The 23,025-nt window shown below is 33.1% G+C and overlaps 1 protein-coding gene across 4 annotated transcripts in view; it reads left to right on the top strand.

The window, feature by feature from the left end:
• The window catches only part of LOC130897384 (rap1 GTPase-activating protein 1), an 848,316-nt gene that overhangs the window by 823,034 nt on the left and 2,257 nt on the right, over positions 1-23,025 (top strand). For all 4 annotated transcript variants that reach the window (XM_057806214.1, XM_057806216.1, XM_057806215.1 and 1 more), the window contains 5 exons: positions 3,026-3,447; positions 3,506-3,784; positions 15,213-15,642; positions 16,787-17,140; positions 19,507-22,947. In XM_057806214.1, coding sequence (XP_057662197.1) covers positions 3,026-3,447; positions 3,506-3,784; positions 15,213-15,642; positions 16,787-17,140; positions 19,507-19,647 — 1,626 coding nt within the window. In that variant the 3' untranslated portion in view covers positions 19,648-22,947. The remainder of the gene's footprint in view (positions 1-3,025; positions 3,448-3,505; positions 3,785-15,212; positions 15,643-16,786; positions 17,141-19,506; positions 22,948-23,025) is intronic.

Genomic DNA, 23,025 nt, shown 5'->3' with positions numbered 1-23,025 from the left:
ATTTATATCCGCTGCTGTTGTATGTCCCACTCTGATTTGTCTTCTGCACTGGATATTATTATCTCGACATCATTTAATTTCACTCTGTCATGTATTGAGTGAAAAATCAGCCAAACTCTATTATTGTATATTGTTAAGTTCAAATCGTTCTAAAGAACTAAACTGCTCGTAAAGTCGCGACAAAAAGCTATTCACTCGAAACCTAACCCACCGTGAAAACGCGTTATATTGGACTAACCACAGTGAAGTTCAGTTGTTTTAGACCGCCTTCGACTGGTCGAATTTATAGAACGCTGGTTAGAAAAGTAAAATGTTTTACTAGCTTTTTGTTGTTCTTAATTTCTTGAGAGCTCTGCAGCCCTGCAGCACTTTTGTACTGTACGTCCCTGATACAATTGAAATTTTAATGATTTCATCTTCAACTTCGCATGTTTCAACTACGAAATCAATAATTAATGAGATCTTCACGAATTCGCAAAATAATAAATCTGCTTGTAATAAGTGAAAGCTATCATTAATAAGTTTAATGATACACTTAACCAACTGTTTTGCTTATGTACAAAAATGACATATCGTATAATAAATCAGATTATTGAAGCTATGTTTTCCCTAAAAACACACTGTTGAACTAACCGTTAGTTCAACAGTGTGTTTTTAGTTTGATTTCAATAAATTTGCTATTAAAACACAACTTTATTATATTTATAACGATAAAAAATATGTTTTTCATGGAATCGTTTCCGATTTTATTCAAGTATAACATTTTTTTGTTTAAGAAACGCTAAAGAAAACTTGTAGAAAAAAGAGTCTGTTATTTGAAAATAGCAGACAACAACTGTATTAAACGAAACTATATTTATTTGACTTCACACATAATTAATAAAAATTATCATTTTATATGATCAGATATTTGTTTCAATTCAACCGACTGGTAGAACCACGCATTTGGTAATTTGGACTTGTAGAAAACTTACCTATGAACTAAACAAAAACAATTTCTAGAAAAACATCTCTCTCACTACAAACATCAACGATAAAAATCTAACTTTGACTGAAAAAACTTCCTATTATGGTAACGCACACATTGTATCCAATCCACTTTTGGTCCTTTCTTATCTTAGAAACTTCGCCCACATGTCGCACAATCTTTTTCTTTATCTTCTGAATTGCAACTCTCTGAATTGTCAAAGACTATGACGTCTTCTTCTTCTTCAGTCGACTCTCCGCTGTCTTCAATTTTTATCTCTCTAAATCATTTTTATATACGGAGAAGATGTCAGTTGGACAGCTTTTTGAGCCTCTGCCTTTACCCGGAAAATTGTTCCTCGAGCTACTTTCGAATTCGTCTTTGACGGCTTAGCAACTTGGGATGTGGAGGGTACGTCATATTGCAAATTGGAAGTTGGAGTAGAAAATGTAGGAAAATTATTTTTATCAGCACTAGTAATATTGGCCTTTAGCTTGTGCGAAATGGTGATCTTCAAATATATTCCGGTTAACAGGCTAGGTACCAACTGTTTTAAATCCATTGACAACGTTACTGATCGTGGTTGCGCGTTCATATGCCTCATTAACAAGTCGGCTTCAGCACTGCCAGAATGTGAACGCATCCAAAATTCGATGGCTTGAGTGTAATGGATTAGTGGATTACGAAACGGTTACCAAGTTTCCAACTGAAGCTTCTTATTTCAATTGATCACTCAATCGCTTTCGTTTCAATATTATCATTGGCCTAATAAATTAACCAACTGCACTTACTCAAGCGACCATTGTGGTGTGATCTTTTACCTCTGGGTAATGCTCCAGCTGGTTTTTCTCTTGGCATATACAACTTTTTGAGGCTTCTTTTGCACTTTTTGGAATCCGTTCCCATCAACATTAAATATTTTGTAAGCATTCAAATTGTTAGTGTCAACTATCAGAAAAGTTTTGAATGCTTTCCCTTTTAAATGCATTAGCTCGATTTAAAGAAGTTTCCTCAGGTTGTCGAAGGCTAATCTTAATAATACCAGGCCTTCTTAGCCATTTTCCTTGTTCCATTGAAGTTGTGTATCAGTCCATGTTTCTCTTCATTTTGGTAAGCAAGTCTATCTATTTAACAACTGTGATAGTTAACCCAAACATGTGTTCGACCAAAAATAATATGAGCTCTTTGGTCTTCCTTTATTAATTTCAACACGTTCTTCTGAATAACTTTTATTTAAATGTCTTTTTAATGTTGCTAAAGAAATCTTGTTCAATCGTTTACACTCGTTCAAACCAATATTTGAATTGTTATAATCATATATCAAACAGGAAAAACTTCGATAAATTGGACCAGTCCATTTTAACCGACCATTGTTGCAAACTGTTTACTCGCATAAAATAACGAATTTGACTTTAACATAACCTATCTAAGCCGGCTGATAATTATCATCAGTCAATTTTTAATTAAAACGAATCTCAATTAGAAAGTCAAAGATAGACTTTTGTCTTAATTACACTACTAGCAAAAATACCAACATTTACATTAAAAACAATGAAATTAGATTTTCGTTAATAAAAACTGCCGCGCGATTTAATAAGAAATCCAAAATGGCAGATGTGTTGTGAAGTTACTTGATCGTCATTTGGTGTTGCCAATTGTAAAATCAAAAAACTACTAAACTGTTATTTGATGGTGGTCCAACATAACGAATGGTCCAATATACCAAATCTTTCGCTAAGAAACGCTAAAGAACGCAGGGTTAGACTTAATTAGCATTTCAAATAAATAGAAATTCGCGATGCTGTACAGTGGAGTTCGAAATGATACTTATTGACACAAGACATACATTGACCAATCTAACCAGTATTACCAACCCAGAATTTAAGAAAAAGTAAATACTAAATCTCCATATGAAATTCTCTTCCTACTTCAGTCTTTCATGGATTGAGCATAAAAATTGCTCTATTGGCATAGCTCTATTCTTTATTGAATTTCTAATTGTATTGTTGGTTAGAATTATGAGTATATCACAATTAATAATTGTTAATTTTGTTTCAGGAACATTCTTCCCTTATCGGTCACGATGAAAACCAAGGTCCAGTACTACTTTCTATTAAAACCGAAAACGTAGCAAACCAGGAACATACCAGAATCCTCTTGAGAATTCGTAACGGTACCATGCACGAGATAGTACCCTCTTCATGTCTAGGTTCATCACCTTCTCCAGCCAAAATGGCAAAACTTCTTAACGAACAATTGAATGTTGAAAATTTTGTACCTGTTCTTCACCCCAAAGCCTCTCAACTCATAGCTAACTACGACGAGCACGTATTAGTGACGAATTTTAAATTCGGTGTACTTTTCCAACAATTTGGTCAAACTGACGAAGAAGAATTATTTTGTAATAACGTTACCACGCCAGCGTTTGACGATTTCCTGTCTCTTCTGGGACAGAGAATACAGTTGAAGGATCACAAAGGGTAAGCAGATTCGCCATACAAATTAGATTCTGAGATTTAATATTTTTTTATTTTATAGATATCGAGGTGGTCTCGACATCCAGAATGGTCATACTGGAGATACGGCAGTGTATGAGGTATTCAAAGAACGAGAAATCATGTTTCACGTATCGACTCTTTTACCATTCACCGAGAACGATCCACAGCAATTGCAGAGGAAACGACATATCGGAAACGATATTGTGGCGATTGTTTTTCAAGAGGAAAATACACCGTTCACTCCCGATATGATTGCATCACATTTTTTGCATACCTTTATTGTAGTACAAGTTATAGATCCCAATTCGTCGAATACTAGGTAAGTTCTTCTTAATGTTTGGTCAGAAACTCAAAATCTTATAAGAAGATATCGGCACATCAAAATTTTATGCCATGCGGCTTCTACAAACGGCCGAACTTTTTTGTTTTTTACCATTTTGTCATCAAATAAAACGATGAATTATTCCAATAAAAACAAAATGAAAAGGTAAACGAAAATTTGAATTAACCTTCTTCAAAGTACTGCATTTTACGTGTAATGAATATATTTCCATGGTTATGGACATTTCCGAAAAAATTTACTTCTGCTTTATCATATTTTATTCAAGAAATTACAATTTTAAATATTTCAAAACATACTCCACAATCTTCACCAACTAGACTCAAATTTATATTATCAATTGAAACCGGATTGGTACGTGGACGCAATTAGTGACGCAGTAGTGTACTCATACGAATCCAGGTGCCTCAGAAATAAATTCACTGGCAAAGAGAAACACTCCTCGAAGCAGAAATACTCTTCAATAGAACCACGGGAAATTGACACCAAACTTAAAGATTGCAATAAGGAAACAAGGAAAGCGAAAAGGTCGAACTTTGGTTTTTCAATGACACCACCTGCACTCTTTGAGCAATTACAGTAAACGAAGGCTAAGGATGAGCAGATGTGCAGATCTCAAAAAAAATCTAAAGAAACCTATACATAAGAGCAAAAGAAGAGAGCACTCCTCTACTCATTGCACACTTTCCATGTAGCGTACACACAAAGCAATCAGAACTTAATAATTCCCAGGATTTCGAGGAGGCCGGTGCGTTTATAACGAAAAACAAAGTAATTGACTATTAAATAGTTTCGACTGTACAAATCAGCAGGAACAGAATGGGATCTCCATCACTGTAAAAGCAAGGGGGCAGGATACTCAATTTATTATATAATATACAGGGTAACCCACGACTAGTTAAATTTCTAGGTTTGGGTGTACGACCACACTTGATTCTCTGAAAATTTACAGAAAATTTTTAATATCTTGATATCGGTAAGGTTTAGGTATAGAAAAGTATACATGAATCTGCCTTATTTTTTACCCCTGAATACATTAAAATAGAAAAAAACGGGTGGTTCTAGTTTAAAAAATTAGGAAATTTGATATTTATGAAGTTGAACTTTGAACACTTTTTATACACACCCTGTATTAGATGAAAAATTTTTCAACATAGGTTCAAATACGCCTGACCTTGCTATCAACAACCGAATAGAAACCATTTTTATTTCTTTAAGGGTATACTCGTAAAAAAATAATTTATAAGGGTCTGCAAAACAGTCAAATTTTTTACAAAAAAATTAATAACTCAAAAAGTATGCATTTTTCGAAAAAAGTTTTTAAACAAAAGTATACTGAAATTTTACGTAAAAATTTTCATGATTTCAATATAAGTATTTTGCCATATACAGATAGTTTTAACCCTGTATAACAATGAACTAAAGGGAAACCTCAAAAATATTTATTTATGTATTTAGATGGGGAAGTAACAGTATGCCGTTTGAGAAAGAATGCGGCGATTTTTTGAAAGCGAAAATTTTACTTTACGCTCAAAAAGACGAATAATTTTATCTACAGTCGCATTTTTAATAATTGAAACAGTTTAATATCTTGGGTTCTAAAAGAAGTGGATTATAACGTAATTTATTAATGTTAAGTTGAAAGTACAATTGTTACAATTATTTGATTCGGAAGAAATTTTTCCTTACTCTCTATATCTATACATCCAATAAGAAATTGTTAATTGAGATTGTAAGAACAGTTTAAATAGGGACAAAGGGCCGATTCCTTACATAATTCCTCTCTATAGTTTATTAATCAAGGAATAATTGTGAAGTGTCTCACCGAAAAGGTTTTCCCACTGGAAATATTTTTCGCCAAAAAAGGCTCTCTGGTGGGAATTTGAATATTGACTTTGATGAATTTAATGCTTAAAAAAACAACGAAATTTAAAATCCCGCATTTCTCTACTAATGATATACATATTTTTATACGTAGGTATTCGAAAGTTTCGAAATATATTAGAATCAGTACACTTTGGTGTTTAATTTTTCCACAATCCCACTACGAAAACGCTTATAAACTAGCTGGCAATTACTTCGTTCTAATTTACACACACATATATTATATATTCAGGTTAAAACTTCCGTTTTCTGATGCCCATTTGTCATTGTTTTCGTTTTCTATTGTTGGAGTTTCACTTAGTCCTCGCTCGCTCATTGATCGTTCTATTTCTTCCATCCGTGTTTTCTTTAGTCTCTCTCTTTTCCGGTTTTCTGCTTGTATCCATCTCATTATTTTCTCAAGTAGTTTTGCTTCTGTCATTCTGTGAATATGCTCTTTATTTATTTTCTATTTATGTTATAACTATTTTCTTCATCCATTCGTTCCTCAATTCTCTCATTAACCTAACCTAACCAATCTTGATGCCCTAAATGCCGTTTTTATGAGAGATGGACGCAACTAGGTAGCTTCTATGTTCCTTTTCATTTGTCTTTTAGTCCCTTCTTCTCTGATCCATATCTCATCTTATATTAAGTATTTTAATGAACTATTTTGATTCAACAACTTCATCATCATTATTTTAAAGTCTCTTAATACATTCTAGGTTATATTTCTATTAATATGTGATATTTTTGCTACCCCAGTTATTGATTTATCTTCTTAATATAGTTTTATAAATATTTCCTTTCGTTGGTTTTTCTTGAAATTTGATTACTTCTACTCCGGCAACTAAATTTTGCTCCGCTTCTTTCGTAACATTATCAAAACCATTATTTTATTCCATAATTCTATCTTGGATGGATCTTGGATAACCGTTACATAAACCATCATTAGCTTTTCTATTTTGTTAAAGGGTAAGCAAAATGTAATTTAACGTTTTCAAGCTGGCCAAGGAGATGTTTCCACGTCAAAAACGGTTGAAAGTATCGAAAAATTCGGTAATCTTGGGCGATCTGACCGTCGGCTATACGAATCTATACGAATTGAAAAAGAAAGTCTGAGGCAAATTTTGCATTAAAATTTTAACATGCATAAAGTTTGTGCTATACTGTTGCGCCATTCCGCACTGATCGTCAAGAGGTTCTTAGCCAAGTGTTAGAGCATCCACCTTTTCACCGGATCTTGCACAGTGCGACTTGTACCTCTTTTCTAATGTTAAATATGCAATAAATGGAACAAGATTTGAGTCTGTAGATTCTGTGAAAGAAAAAGCGACGCGCCCCTTGAAGGATGAACTGATGAACTTCCTGCTCTGTTTAGAACAGTGGAATATTCGAATGGAGCGATAGATGAGGGGTATATATTGAAGATGATAATAAAAAAATATAAATTAGATCAAATTGATAGTATATTACGTAACAAGAGTTGTAAGTAACCCATTACATACGAAGTGAAAAATTTTCTGCACGAAGCCGCGTAGGGAGTGCGTAATGAGCTTACAACTCGTGTAAGGTACTATACTTTTTCTACGCTCATTCATGCATGCTACTTAAGAAAACGTGCCCTATTTGTAAAGCAATTGTATAATGTGCTGCCTACATTCAGGAGCATAACTCTTTCAATCCTTAAAATATCTCGCTAATACTAAAAGTTTTAATGTTTTTTAATTGACTAAATTTGTGTAAATAGATCAACTAAAGTCTTACGTAAATAAAAATTTGATTGTTATTTAATTAAACCAAGAAGTTTAAGTTTTCTTCTAAAAACGCACGTGTATGTTATGAGATCTCATTACGTCATTTACAAGGATTTTGACGTTTACAGACATGGGCGTAGAAAAAATATTTTACACCACCAGTTTCTCTATGTAATAGCCATACCTCATCTGTGGATTGGCTTTTCAAATTATCATTAGTTATTGTTTATCTTTTCATTCAATTGTTATTTTAAGATAAAAAATTGTTCGTCTGAAATGAAATTTGATACTTTCCTGATATAAAATTTGTTATTCTGACCTAAAAAACCTAAAAATCCTAACGAATGAAAGACATTTTTCCTTATTTTTAGATGGTTTGTTATAGCTACCAACTGACTTTTCAATATTCGAGACTTTAATTCGAGAAAAATATATTTCAAATATAAAGAAAAAGAAATTCAGTCTACTCCAAGAATTTTCGATGCATACGATAAACGCTGTTTTGCAATTTACCTTTCGACACGCAACGCTAGGTTTCCTGGTAAATTTGTGACCTCATTTCCGTACATACACTATTGCATTCGATTTGCGGTCCTTCGTAAATCCTACACCAACTTACCATAACACATTTATCGATTCGGATTTTATTTTGATTTTTTTTTTGTTTTCAAAGCCAGAACGGCGGACGTTTAGTATTTCACTCCGCCTTCACCGTGATGGAAATACGAATTTTGTGCCGTAAAGGCAACGAAAAGTTGAACCGTCTCTTGAAATTGAAAATAGAGAAGTTATCAGATCCGGCTTAAAGGAAACAAAATGAAGTTTTTGCCGAAAGTTGCTAAATACGTTTTTAGCTTATTGGAAATATATTCTCGCGAAAGATATACTGTACATAAGAGGGCGTGATTTTTCAATAAAAAAGTTACTTCCAGTAAAGCATTGAAATTATGATGCGAGCGAGCTTTTAATCAACATTTAACGTCGTTAGCACCCACCTTGCATATAAATGTATGTATGTAGATATTATGGTATTAAGGCCGCTTGACATAATGAAAGACAACTTGCAAGAAATTACTTGCCATTTTTTCAAAAGTGAAAATATTTCACATATGTATATATATTGCATGTGCTTTTGACAAGTTTCTTACTACGGCATCATGGCTGTCCCTAACAAAAATTCCATAAGTAAATTAAGCAAATTCCTAACCTCAAACTTTATTTAACATTTTGTTGGCAGTTTAAAAATGAAACTAACAAAGTTAAATGAAATGATCAAGAAAAAAAAATGGTCAGTGAATAACTGGCAATAATGATATCTGTCTGACTTTTGGAGCCCGAAGGACAGGTTGGTTGTTACGCAAAAAACTACTAGACTAAAAATTGTACCAAATCGATAATGTTGCAAGTGCGAGATCTTGCATGAAATAATCAGCTGAACTTCATCAACGTATACAAGAAATACTGCGTCTTGCATCGCACTGCACGTTGTATTGCATCATATCAAGCGGTCTTTATATACACTGCGACCAAAAGGATTTAATGTGCCCCCCTTTCTTGCTGCTATACTAGGGATCCAATGTTTACAGCTGATCTGTTAATTCTAAGTCCAGAATGTGGGATTCATACTCTTCCCGGAGTTCTGTAGTGTTTATTTTTTCGATAGAATGCAGATAGAGGTTTCATCCTATGTGCAACAAATCTGCACGTCGCATTATCTGCCTTTAGGTGCCTATTAAGGCGACAGTGCCCCGATAGGACTCCTGTTAGTATTCGTACATTATTCTTACTTAGATTAATACATTCAGCAGATCTTTCCTGGTTATAGTTTTCCAGAAGAGTCTTCATCTGTCTTAGCCCCTGTGGGTTGCTCCTATTTACCTTCTTTTCCAATGCTTTTTCTATTTTTCTTAGCCGATACCACAAATAGGTTCAAGTTCCATGAAGGGTTTGTCTGCCCTCTCTTTAGCGAGCTTATCAGTTGTTTCATTTTCCTTCATTCTAATCCCGAAATCCATTGTAGGGTAACTTCATTTTCTTACCTAGATCGTTTATTTTTCTAGGCAATACCAACCTAGTTTGCATTTAATAATATTGGAGTTCAAAGCTCTAATCACTGCTTGGCTATTGGGCATGATCTCCTGTTTGCGAAAGTTCTTTTCTAGATTGAACTGGACATATTTTTCATTTGCATAGATTTCTGCTGGAAAATACTTGATGTGTTGCTTTCAGAGGGTTTTGTTCTAGGTCCATACACTCCTATTCCAGTTCTGTCTGCTGCTTTAGACCCTTTCGTATACCATTTAATGGAATTTCTGTCCATTTCTTGTAGGTATAGTGTTTTAATTTCGCTAAACTTTTTGCAGGCATTGTCCTGACGCATGTCCCAGGTTTGGTTATTATTTAGAGACGGTTCTTCTTTGGTAATTCCGTCTCTGAACATTCTAAATGATGTTTTTCTGCCACGCTTTTCAGTGTACTATGCTGAGAGATAGAAGATTTAGAATCACTTCTAGAACCACCTTGCAGATACACTATCAATCAGAAGTTCTTGCCGACTCCTTAATCCATTTAGCAAATTTGAAAATTATAAACTAACAAATTTCTCTTTCAGATTGTCATGCGAAGGTCGAAACGGTGCCCTTAAAACCAAAAATGTTGTTATTTTCAGTGGTTTTGGGTTCTTTGTTGTGAAATGATAAAGTTCCAAACTTGACAAGATGTTCAGTTTATTGAACAGTGCTTCAAAAGGAACCTGTCAATGTAGACAAAAATCAGTACCTAACTTTTACAATTTCGATAAAAAAATATTCAGGACTTTATATAAATATTTGAATACAAAAATAAAGCTTAATTTGATACGAAATGAACATACCTTTTGAATCGTTTGACAATACTTGTTTTGATTAACAAAACTCTTGCTAAACTAAATACTTAACAATTCTTGAGATTACAAATTGAATAACGTTTGCCTGTCGCCATTATATTTCGCTTTTTCTCTGTCGCGTGAATATATCAAAAAATGCTTATCGCCTGCCAACTTAACTAAATTAAAAATGAACATGGTTACCAACTTTGACTTTATATAAAACAAAAGGTAAGGTAAGAATAGGGTCAAGGTTGGGAGAGGTCGAGTCATCTGTCAATTTGATCAATACTCAACAAAAAATAATAATGTCCGTTATTTGTTTACTTTTTACGAGTGCATGTTTATATTTTGTCGGTGAGTGCGAGAAGTTGAAACTTGCAAGTACCGTCTAATTTGTTTATTATTCTTTAAATGTGAATTATTCCTTTTTAACTTCACCCTCAACATGCTAAATTTGACCTATAATCTGTTTGGAAAGCATGAAGGTAATAAATATGAGGGTATTTCTGACTATTTTTAATGTTGAGGTTAATATAAGAAAATTAAAAATTTCGATTGTAAGGTTGTCCAAAAAGAAATTCCACGGGGAGCACCACTTACATCAAATATTGCATCTTCACAGCAACACGGTTTATAGAGTTCGGTTCTGTTCTAAGTAAAGGAGCAGAAAATTAGTTCATGATTTATTTTGCAAAGAAGTAATGGGCTTAATTTGCCTTTTAAATGTATATATCTATTACTTATACGGCATTCTGATTTTTATCTTTAGTTTTAAAAATCGCGAATTCAAAAGTAACTGGGTCAATTGACTGTAAATATCGCATACATTTCACTCGGTGGATTTTAAATTTTAATGACAGAGGCTTGTTTTGCAGAAACAAATATCGTTTTAAATATACTTAGTAATATCAATAGTTTCTTGACGTTTTTGGCAACATCATTGACCAGTAAAAGTTTTATCCTTGACCATGTTCATAGAAATATATTTCTTCTTTCAAATTTTCTTTGTTGGAACCTGTTTAAGAAACCCGAATAGTATAAATATTGATGGTTCTTGCGAATTCGTCTACCTATGTTCAGCAGCTCAAGTTCGAAGATGTCAAAATTATCACCATCGTTTATGTTTCTAAAAGTTCTTGATTTTAAGTCTCTTCTGTTTAAAAATTAATTTTTTTTTTGTAGTTTTTGAAAGATTTTCTTTATAAACATATCATATCAGTGTCAATATCATATTTTGTCGTCAATTTTTATCTATCTTCTAAAAATTATTGAAAAAAAAACCTAAAATCCAGAACATTTAGAAACATAAACATATCAAAAGGTCTAAGAAATAAGATATTGGTTTATTAGATGACGGGTATATGCAGATAAAATAAAATCGGAAAACCAATTGGTCAATTTAGACATATTATCGAACTAGTTCTGCCTTATACGAGATTACCACTTCTCTATTTATTTTTACGAGACATTTCATAATGTCCTACCAATTTCTTAACTGCTTTAACCAAATCCTTCTCCCTCAAATCCATCACCACATATCGAATATTAAACTAAGGATTTTTTCTAAGGAACTGCCATGACCACCTCTGTTACCAGATTTAAATCCATTTGAATATGATGGAGAGTAGACTGTTCAATTTGCACCACTTTCCACAGAGTATGGCGCAGTTTAAACTGCTTGAAACGTGTATAGGATCATAAATTTCATTCTTGACGTATAATTAACTTTCTTCAAAACTCTGTGCATAATATTATTTTATAAATGTTGCAACGGCTTATTATCATCACACAATTATGATCAAATACCCTTAAATGTTATACTGCAAACTCTGTTTACACCAACACTAACAATTACACTGTCTGACGTGCGTTTCGATAAACAAATGATCATCTTCAGAGACAGAAGCTAAACTAAAACCTAGTAACTTGACTTACATGTTTTAGACTAAATTTCCCCACCAATAAACCTTCTCCCGCGAAAATTAATTCCAGCGGGAAAACCTCCTTGGTGGGAATGTTCACATCTATTCCTTGGGCAATCCTAAGGATAAGAAACCAAATTTGGAAAAGAGTGGTGTGGTGATTGTGACGGAAAGTATATTAGGCAGACTAAGAGATGTGTCATTGCTCGGTTTAAAGAGCACATAGCTCATTTCAAATATGGACGGACCGGAAAATCGAGTATTGCTAATCAAGCTGCCAGTTATAATCATAAAACTGATTAAAAATTTTATCCAATAATAAATTGTTGAATGCATTTCAAAGCAGCTAAATGTAAGATCAGCTGAAATAGGGGCAAATTGCCTATTCCTCACGGCGCCCACTCTATAGTTTGGTAGTCAAGGAATGAATGTGAAGATTCCCGCCAAGGAGGTTTTCCCGCTGGATTTAATTGTAGCGGGAAAAGGTTTATTGGTGGGAAAATTTAATTGGGTTTTAGTTTACCTTCGGTCTCTGAAGAGAGCGTTTGAATATCACCAACGGTCCCAGAAATTCCAACTTACCCGCCTAAATGTTCTTCAATGTCATTTTAATTGAATAATTACAAATTATAGTGTTAGGTACCTAAAAATCATTAATCTTTCGCATCACTTAAAAAGTAAGGTTATATTGGATCGATTACTATTTATAAAAATGGAAAAGATGGAAGATATTTGCCAGTTTATTCATGAGCAAACACTTGAGAATAAATGGAAAAAACTGCTATAAAAGGAGTTATGAACGATGCTTCTACAACGTTAACAAAAAATCTGCAATATCATCATTATGGACAAAATATTCAGCAAATTAATCGCCTAATTGAAAACGGTAAATGGTATAAACAGAAAGTAACGTTAAGAGTTATGTATAAAATAAATTGAAAATAGAAATAATTCAGAAAGTTACTACGAAATAAATTGTACTATAATTACCAAAAGTTCTTACAGCCAGACATATTTGTATCAACACACAATCGATTATTAATGTCTTTCGCTAACATATATTCTTAATAACGTGTTTTTCTACCTTTTCTCTTGATTTTTTCAAATTTATTGTTTACTCCATATGAGTACCAGTGGTATATACTTTGATCAAAGCAGAATACCACTTCCCGAGAACGGTCTCCAGCCAAGAACTTTAAGGTTGCTATATCGAAAATGTACATCGAAGTCAAATATCACATTGCGTCCTTAGATTATTTGAGATACAGTAAATTGATCGCTTTTTTGAAAATAATCGAATTACTTATCAATGCAAAACGTTCAATGTCACTTCATCTAAGTACCAGTTCTATATAATTTAACTGATGCCGAAGGGAAGTCTTCAAGTTTACAAAACGGAAATGAAAGACAAGTTAATTACCTTTTTTGGAAGAATTCAAATGTCCCATTAAATAAAAATCGTCCAATATAACCCAATCTGATTACCAGTTATATATACTTTGATTGATACAGAAGAAGAAAAGTCTTCAACTGACAACTTGGAGACAAGTTTCACATAATAGAAACAGAGTAATTCTTTGAGTCTTTAGATTATTAGAGGTATGGCAAGCTGTTTACTCTTTTGAAACAAATCAAATTTAACCAAATCTGATTACCAGCTGAATATACTTTAACTGAAGCCGAATGCTTGCTAAGAAAGAGTCTCCAGGCAAGGTAATCAATTGGTAATCAAATATCACATAAAAGAAGCTAATTCCTTACGTCTTTAGATTATTGTAGATACGGCAAGTCAATTGCCTTTTTGAAAGAATTCAAATGTCGCATTAAATGCAAGAAGATTCTTGATCAAATAAAGTGAAAATATTGCTAAACAATTTGCAACGAATCGTTTCGTAGCAACTTCAAGTGAAATTTCAAATGCAAGCTGAAGCTGCTTTGTCTTCAATGTTTTATTTATGTTATCAGTTTACTCAATCTTAACAAACAATTAAATCAATTTTGAGTGCTTTTCTTCGTGTTTTATTAACCGCATTAAAGCGTAACAAGTAGTTGAATCATGACGTTATAATAGTAACGTTTTTCTTATTTATTCATTTAAACTATAACGGTGGGGTGAATTTATAAACGTTGTCTCTTACTTAATTTATTTACACGCTTACATTAGACACTATTTATAATAACTACTCACTATATTTCGTTCACTATGACATTCAATTATATACTGACTGCTTGCTGCTAAACAAGCACGTATTTATACTTAAAAAAGTTCTCGATAATTCTAGAAAGGAAACAAACAAATAAATGAAAAGGCCTTCTTAGGAAATCTGTAACTAATATAAACAAATCGCAAATAAAAACATGTTTAGATAAACGATAACAAACGCTTTCTGGAACTTTTGCGCCAAATTTTATATTCTTCTTCCATCATAACCGAATAGGGCTTTGTCGTGAACGAGTTCGTGAGAATATAATGTAGATCTACTAATTTCCTTGCAAAATAAATGAAAACACTTGGTATCCCTTTCTATAATAGTTTAATCGTGCAGTTTGGAATATTTCCTGTAACCTTGTTCTCACAATTTCACGATTGTTCGATTATTTTGAGCTAACAAAAAATGATTGACAATCGATAACTGTGACATAGATGTGCAATGTCCTGTGATATAAAATTCAAATTAGATATTTATTATTAGCGCTGAACTTTTTTTGACACACTATTAATGTGGAACTCTACTCAGTATTCTCATTGGTGTCGAAGAAGTAAATTCTTGTCGTGATTATTGATTAGGTAATATATTTGACTTTACTATCTTTGAGATCATTTTGCACAATATTTAACAAAAATTTTTGTAGATCACGACGAATTTCTTGCTTTCTATCGGTATTAGTTTTGATTGGACGCCATTTTGATTATGATACATTTTGCAATACATGTTTTTGTAGCTAAATTAGCCCATTAATTGATTAATTTCATACAAGGTTTGTTTACTTCTTTTCAGATACAAAGTGAGTGTTACAGCACGAGATGATGTCCCTTTCTTCGGACCAACTCTTCCTACACCCGCCATTTTTAGACACGGCCCAGAATTCAAAGAATTCCTCCTTACTAAATTGATAAACGCTGAAAATGCTTGCTATAAAGCCGATAAATTCGCTAAATTAGAGTTACGCACCCGTACGTCTCTTCTACAATCTCTTACCGAAGAGCTCAAACTTAAAACTAACGAGTTTTTGGGTGGAAATGCTAATTTGACACCGGGCACTCCGAAAAGCGACTCCGGTCCTGGATCAAGATTTATCGATTCTGTGAAGAAAGCTTTAACCTCCAGAGTAAAACCCAGTCAAAGTGATAACAATTTGAATACCAATGGACATGAAAAATTATCTAAAAAAGGATCACAGCCGACAATACCCGAATGTACACCATCTGTAAGTATAATTTTTTTCTAACTTATAAGATAGAGACAACCGCTCTGGATCGTTAAATTATTATCGAAAAATTTACAAAAATTTCCAATTTTTTCGGTAAGTTTCCTCAATAGTTACAAATTTTTGCCACCTCTCGAGAAGCTTTTTGATGCCAGTGCAGAAAAATTCCATGTACAACTCGGACAGCCATGTTCGCACAAATTCTTCTATTTCGTCATCGACCTCCGTGGGCTTTTTTTAGTAGTCCAAACATGTGGAAATTGCAGGGTAATAAGTCTGGACTGTATGGAGATGTTCTAGTATCTCCCATTTCAGTTCTGATATTGTATAGAACGTGATTTATGAAGCGCTGTGTGCACAGGAAGTCTCCGTCGGTCCCAGATACAGTACACATAATCTTACCCGCGGACCTGGTTGTCTTCGCTTTGACTGACGTCTCTTCCTCCTTTTTCCTCCTCTCTTTAGTCTTCCGTAGTGGAGAATCGCGTTAAAAACCGACCCCTTCCGCCTCTTATTGTGTCAGCAAACAGCAATAATTTTCCAACCGCATGAATTTTTGCTCGAAGTTCAACAATTTCAGAACCTGTCGCGTAGTTATTTTGCGATGCTGGAGGTGTTCGTGGATGATACCAACGTTTATCCAAAGCTCCTCCAATTGTGTGTGTGTGTTGCTGGTTTCGCGGCCATCTTCGAACGCTTCAGTCTATTTAAATACAACAGACCTACTCAGGCACTCACTGTCAAATTTATTTCGTAAACGCTGAAGAATTTTTGTATTTTTAATGCTTTCCCACATCAAAAAAAGTTGACGTTTGACGTTCACTCATAGTCGTAGCACGTGCATAGAAGATGTGTTTGCGATAAAACTATATCACACTTTTAGTAACGAGCCCAGTTAACTAATACATGAACAAATCGTGACTTTCAGAACTAAGAGGCACACCATCTTCAGCCTTTATCTCGATCATATTTGAACGCCTTCGCAGAATCGAATGTATTAAAGCGAGCTAATCGATACTCAAAGAAGCTTAGTACAAATTTGTGTTCACAAGGTCAACTCCGCCTCGACTAGTTCATTACATTAGCTCATCTTATTTCTTGGATAAAATTTTCAAGTTGTATATTGAAAACATACTATTTCCAGAGCGGCAGATCCATTTCCAAAACATCTATGACGTCTAATAGTAAGAAGAGCGGAAGTCCGACTTCTTCGACGACATCATCACCCGATTTAACGGCACATGCTCACGCCAGACCGGCTCTATCCGAGGCCAGTGACGACTCATCGCTGACCAGCGAAGACTTGGAACATCTGGCAGGTGGATATATCGATAGTGACACTGGTTTGGAAAGCATGTCCAGCGCGGAAACAGCTGCCAAGGCTTGCAGTGTTTGTCAAGATAGACCTGGAAGTACGTCCGGACCTACGGCTGAATCTTTAATGCAAGAAGTGGTACAATTGAAGTGTGACAAGCTAGATTTATTAAGACAGAATGTGGTAAGTCCATTTTTAATATAATGTCGTATGCTTTGCACAAAATCGAATGATTAGAAGATTTAAAAAAAAACATTTTCTATAAAAAAAGATCTTGATGTTTTCAAAAAGTGTTTTGAATTTTCTAAAACTATATAGAAATTCATTCACTGATACTTTCTATGTTATAAAGTGCTCCACAAAACTTAGGAGAGTTCACAAATTGTGGGAGATGCTATACATTAAATATTTTTTTATGTAAGAGTTTGTTTGCCCTTGTACGCAATATACGAGTACTTGCAACATTTATTATGCTCCAAAGCGTCTTCTACCACTTTTGCATGATTATTATCGTCTAGTCGCATGAGATAAACTGAAGAAATAATATTTTTAATAACTTACGTAAATCTGCACAGTCATGTCTCCATGAGGTACTAACAATTGTGTACTCCCCAAACAGCAATTGTACTATCTCTGAACGAATAAAGTTTCTATACTACCCTTCGATTTCTCGACACTCGAATTAGAGTCCATACATGAACACGCCGACTATCGCAAAACCATCCAAACCTCTACCCACACATACCAATTTCCACCTTAGCCCAGCCGATCTAAAAGTCCTATGAATTTCTCTTTGTAAACCATCCAAACCTTCATCCAAACAAAACAATTTCAACCTTAGCCTCGCCGATCTAAGACTCTTATGAATTTATCTTTGTAAACAATCCAAATATCTACCCTAACACACTAATTCCTTCGTTATAAATTTTCACTCAGTGTTTATTCTTCTTCATGACTCATTGTTCATTTTCACGCTACCCAATATTCTCTCTCTCTCTCTCTCCCACACATCTCTTTTTCAGCTCTCTTCTGGGTTAGTACCCAGGACTCACATCCATATCGTACAATAGGCTTAATCATCATTGTGTACAATCTTATATTTCCTGCTTTGGAAATTCATTGTGCTTTCCGAATATTATTGAAGGACCTCCTTCCTCTACATCCATTTTCTATCAGATTTTCTATCTCGCTCGTCCCATTACCCGTATAGTCGAAAAACTCAACTTTTTCAAATTGATATTCCTCGTTTTCCGTTCTGTAATTTAATGTTTTCGCTGATAGATTAAACATTCTCTTCTTATTTGCGCTTTCCTTGTTATTACTTTCAATCAGAGGTTAAAAAGTGAATTGGTTAAGGTATGTCAATGCTTCAGTCCTTTCTTCCCTTGAAAACTTTCTAATAATCTTCCTTCGGACAATACTTTGATCTCACTTCTATCCAGAATCAGTTTCACCATTCTTATTAGTTCTCTAGGTACACCTAAAAATTCTAAAGCTCCTCTCTATTGTATCGTAAGCATGCTTATAATCTATGAACAGTACTTCTTAGTTATGAATTAGTCCCAGTGTTTCTTATTATTCTGACCAAAACTTTGTAGATCACATCCAGCAGTGTTATGCTCCTGTTTTTTTCGCAGCAGGTCATGTCACCATCTAGTAACCGCTCTTCTTCCCAAATTTTGTTATCAGTCTGCAACATTTCCCTTTTGTGTAACTCTCGCCCACCTATCACCGTTGTGATACCATTTTCTCATCCACTTTTATTATTTTTCATTTACCATATTTCATGTTTTACTTCCGTGTCTGAAGGATGTTCTACTTCCCTTCCATTCTCATGCTCTGTTGCCTGTTGTTCCATGATATCGGAGTCTTCACTGTTGTCAATCAGTAGATTATCAAAATTTTCGGCCCACTTTTTTTAATCTCCAATTTTGCCTCCTCTTTATCTCTACAGTACCCAATTGCTCTAGAGTTTCCACCTTGTGCTCTTCTCATCTTCTGGTGAAGATTTCGTATTTCTTTATTCAATATTTTTCTTTTATTGCTTCCAGATTCTCATTCCTTTCCATTCTCATGCTCTGTTGCCTGTTGTTCCATTATATCGGAGTCTTTACTGTTGTCATTCAGTAGATTATTAAAATTTTCCTCCCACTTTTTTTCATCTAAAATTTTGTATCCTCTTTATCTCTACAGTACCCTAGTGCTCTAGAGTTTCCACCTTGTGCTCTTCTCATCTTCTGGTGAAGATTTCGTATTTCTTTATTCACATATTTTTCTTCTTTTGCTTCCAGATTCTCTTCCATGGGTTTTTGCCTGCTTTCTTGTTTCATCCTATTTTATTTTGTTGCTGTCTATATTCTTATTTATTAGTTTCTCTTGTCTAGCATCAATTGTTCGTGAAGCCAATCCTTTCCTGTACTTTCATTCCCATTGTGTAAGCAAAATCAAATAAGTAAATAAACATATTTGAATCACGAGGTTATATATACTCTATATATACGCTTTATATATTTGAATTCGACATAAATATAAATTATTTTTTGTTTCAGAATTGTCAGAGAGATTTGAAGAGGTTAAGAGAAAAGGAGTTGGGTCTGCAAGGGGACTTAGCTCAAGCTACTAAGGAAATATTGAGGTTGAGGGAACTATTGAAGGATTACAGTCCTAATGGTGACAGATCCCCAATGTGAATTATATTTTGTTTCTCTTAAACTCGATCTAGTAGTTTTTGAAACAAACCCCATTGTTTGAAGCGTTTTTTGCTTTCGAATTATATTTTCAGTTTTTTTAGTTGAATTACACAAGTCTCACTTTGTCAATTTCATATTGATATAAACTTGATAGCAATTATTTTATGAACATCTATTATTTACACTGTTCAATTTTCATTTTTTACAAATTAAGTAGTGGGATTAACTGTGGTTTACAAAAAAAATTCAACATCACACGAACTCTACTTGTGTTAGCATTCAATTTTTCTTCTTTTTTTTTTGTTTTGTGATATTTTTATATATTTACGAACCTGTATTAATTTTTTTTTCTTTTGAGAATTTTTATGTTTTTAGTTTTTAAATAATTTATTGATGTACAATTATTGTGTATATTATTATCAAAATGCAAAGTTTACCAACGGCTCTAGGTTGTGGAACTTTTTATTTCACAAAATTTTGGCGGTTTTTAACCTATATTTAAAAAATCTTTAGTCTAACAAAGAAAACCCATTGTTGAAAAATGTTTCTAAAATGATCAATATCAATTTAATCTTCATTGCCAAGGGTTCATGTGTGTATCTCTGTTGCTAGTAAATTGATGCAACCTTTACAAGATTTTTTTCAGACCACCATTTATTAATTGAATCAAAAATTTTCTAATAGTAAAAGGTTTAATATATTTTAAAAATCGTCCAAAACGCATTTCTTGATAAAAAACCATTACCTAGGGTAAACATAATTATACCAAAGTTAACATTCCCCAAAAATTCTGTTTCAGAAAAATTTAATTATTTAACTTAGGTGTATATAACAAAGTATTTAAATAGAGTTTAGTTTTTTTTGTATTTAGAAAACATTGAGGGAAATCTAATTTATGCAGATATTGTTATAGATTCTCTTTATTTTTACTTTGTTCATATTTTTTAAGTTTGTATAATGGAGTTGTTTCAAATTATAAAATATCTGTGAAACATCTGTCATTGTACCAATTTCTTGTGAAATAAAAATCCTAATTTAAAATTTAAAAATAGCGCCTGGGGAGAACCACAAATCAAAATTCAGTTATGGTCTAAATTTTTACAATATACTGACTTGACTGAAAATTTGAGATTGGGAGAAAAAATTATAAAGCTTGGTAATCTAAAATGATGGCTTTATAAATAACGTTTAGCTGTGTCAAACAACGATTGATTGAAAATACTGGATGAACGAAAAACATTTTGTAGCACAATTTATTAAAAAACCTTGAAATGAATTAACTTATCTTGCTTGGATTATTGCTACACAGCTTCTTGGTATACTTGAAATGATTTTTTTCTGTTAGTCCAAATAACAGATCTAGAACTCTTATGGATGCTTTAAAGCTCTAACCTACTAACTTGAATTGTCTTATAAGTGTTCTGCCCTATTAAGATCAGGTCATTGCGCTGGATAATAATTCAAAGTACAAATATATACATGTAGGCAAGCATTTATAGCATTTTGTTCCCTATAAATGAGAAAAATGGTATTATTTAAGATTCTGAAATGTCTACTATGTGCCAGTACATTCTTCACGTGAAATATTTCACATTTCACGTTGCATAACTCTTAATAAAGTTAGAATACAATACCGCAGAATAATGCAAACTGTTACTGGTGTTGTAAGCCCAGTATTCTTTCACATTTTCATTCTGAAACTTATTATACTTTTATCCCGCATAAGAAATTCCATAATCTGGTTCTGCGCACTTGTACTAAATTGTTATCTTTCTGAATTTCATAGAACGTATATGAACATATGAAAAGAGTGAACTTTCTTTTGGATTGTGGTGTTGCTAAAGTCATCAATCGATAGTGGCTTTCTTCCTAGTTTGCTGTGTCCTTTTCCTCTATTTTATAACCTAGAGCAAAAGGACAAAAGGGCTTCTATCATATGAGAACATGTAGGATTTGACTTAGGAATTACTCCAAATTGAGGACTAGAATTTATACTTTCAAGGTGTATTCCACCAATGTATTGGGTTGTAATTCATCATCCAAAATTTCGTCTTTATCTTTCTATTCAACGTTTCTTATTATATTTTTATCCATAAGAAATCCTTTAACCTGTCTACTTGTGGTAAATTGTTATTTTTCTTTATTGGTTAGAACTTTGTCTATGAAATATAAAAAAAATGAATTTTTCTTTGGATGGTAGTATTACTAAATTGATAGTAGCTTTCTTCCTGGTTTTCTGTGTCCTTTTTCTCTATTTTATAACGTAGAGCAAAAAGACACAAATATTTCTGTCATATGAGAACATACATTACTTGACTCATGAATTACTACAATTTGAGGACTAGAAGTTTTACTTTTAAGATATATGCCACAAATATATTGAGTATCATTGTTGTAACTTCTACACCTCATGCTAGTTTTCTAAAATATATTAAGAGTGATCTCGAGCTCAATAAAGATTACCCTTTATAACAAAACAATGAAAAATTCTTGATGAAGAAAACAGTCATTAAAATTTAATCAAACATCTCATTTTTGTACATAATTAACAATATTATATATTTTTCTAGGTATTTAACTAAGGTGACCATAAATTCGAAACACCAAAGCGGGACACCAACCCGAGTTTTAGTCCAAAAAATACTTTATACTTTAAATACTTTATAATTATAAATTTCCTCTATGTAATACGTTTGAGACATCAGATTATCTTTTAGTTAAGACATTTTAAAATGATATTAGCTCTATACAATGAATCAATGAGTATTTTCATATCAAAATTTAAGGCAAACTTCTAAAGAGGGACATTTGACTGCACCCACAGGAATCTTGGGGACGCGTTAAAAAGGGACTGTACCGCCGAAATCGAAACGTCTGGTCACCTTATATTTAACCATATTCCCACAACTTGCTCTTAAGTTTACACTTTACAGTATAAAAGCTCAAAATAAGGGTCACTGAATGTCAGTTTCATCTTTTTGGTATGGTTTATGATTATTTTATAGCTGATCCCTTGAAACCTTTTTACCGATAATAAGCTTGTAAGATATGTTTTAACAGATAATAATTTTGAAACAACTCAACTTGCAATATGTATTACTAATATTTAGAATGATTAGTAGGTTGTGTACATAAAAAATTTCTCACTCGCTTTCTATTTACTAGTTCATCTAAGAAAAAAAATGGTTTTGTTATGTAGAAAAAAATTTATGTATCTATGTGTTGTCTGTATACATTAAAATTACAAATTTATGCTGAATGCTTGAATTTTCAGATGTTGATAATGTGAGATACTTCCATGTTACACAATATACCAATATTTGGTTGATGGTAACTTATTTTAAGTAAACTACATTTATTGAAATATAGCTGAAGAGC

The sequence above is a fragment of the Diorhabda carinulata genome, chromosome 8 (genome assembly GCF_026250575.1).
Source record: "Diorhabda carinulata isolate Delta chromosome 8, icDioCari1.1, whole genome shotgun sequence".
Taxonomy (NCBI): domain Eukaryota; kingdom Metazoa; phylum Arthropoda; class Insecta; order Coleoptera; family Chrysomelidae; genus Diorhabda; species Diorhabda carinulata.
This window is presented reverse-complemented; position numbering and strand designations above follow the sequence as displayed.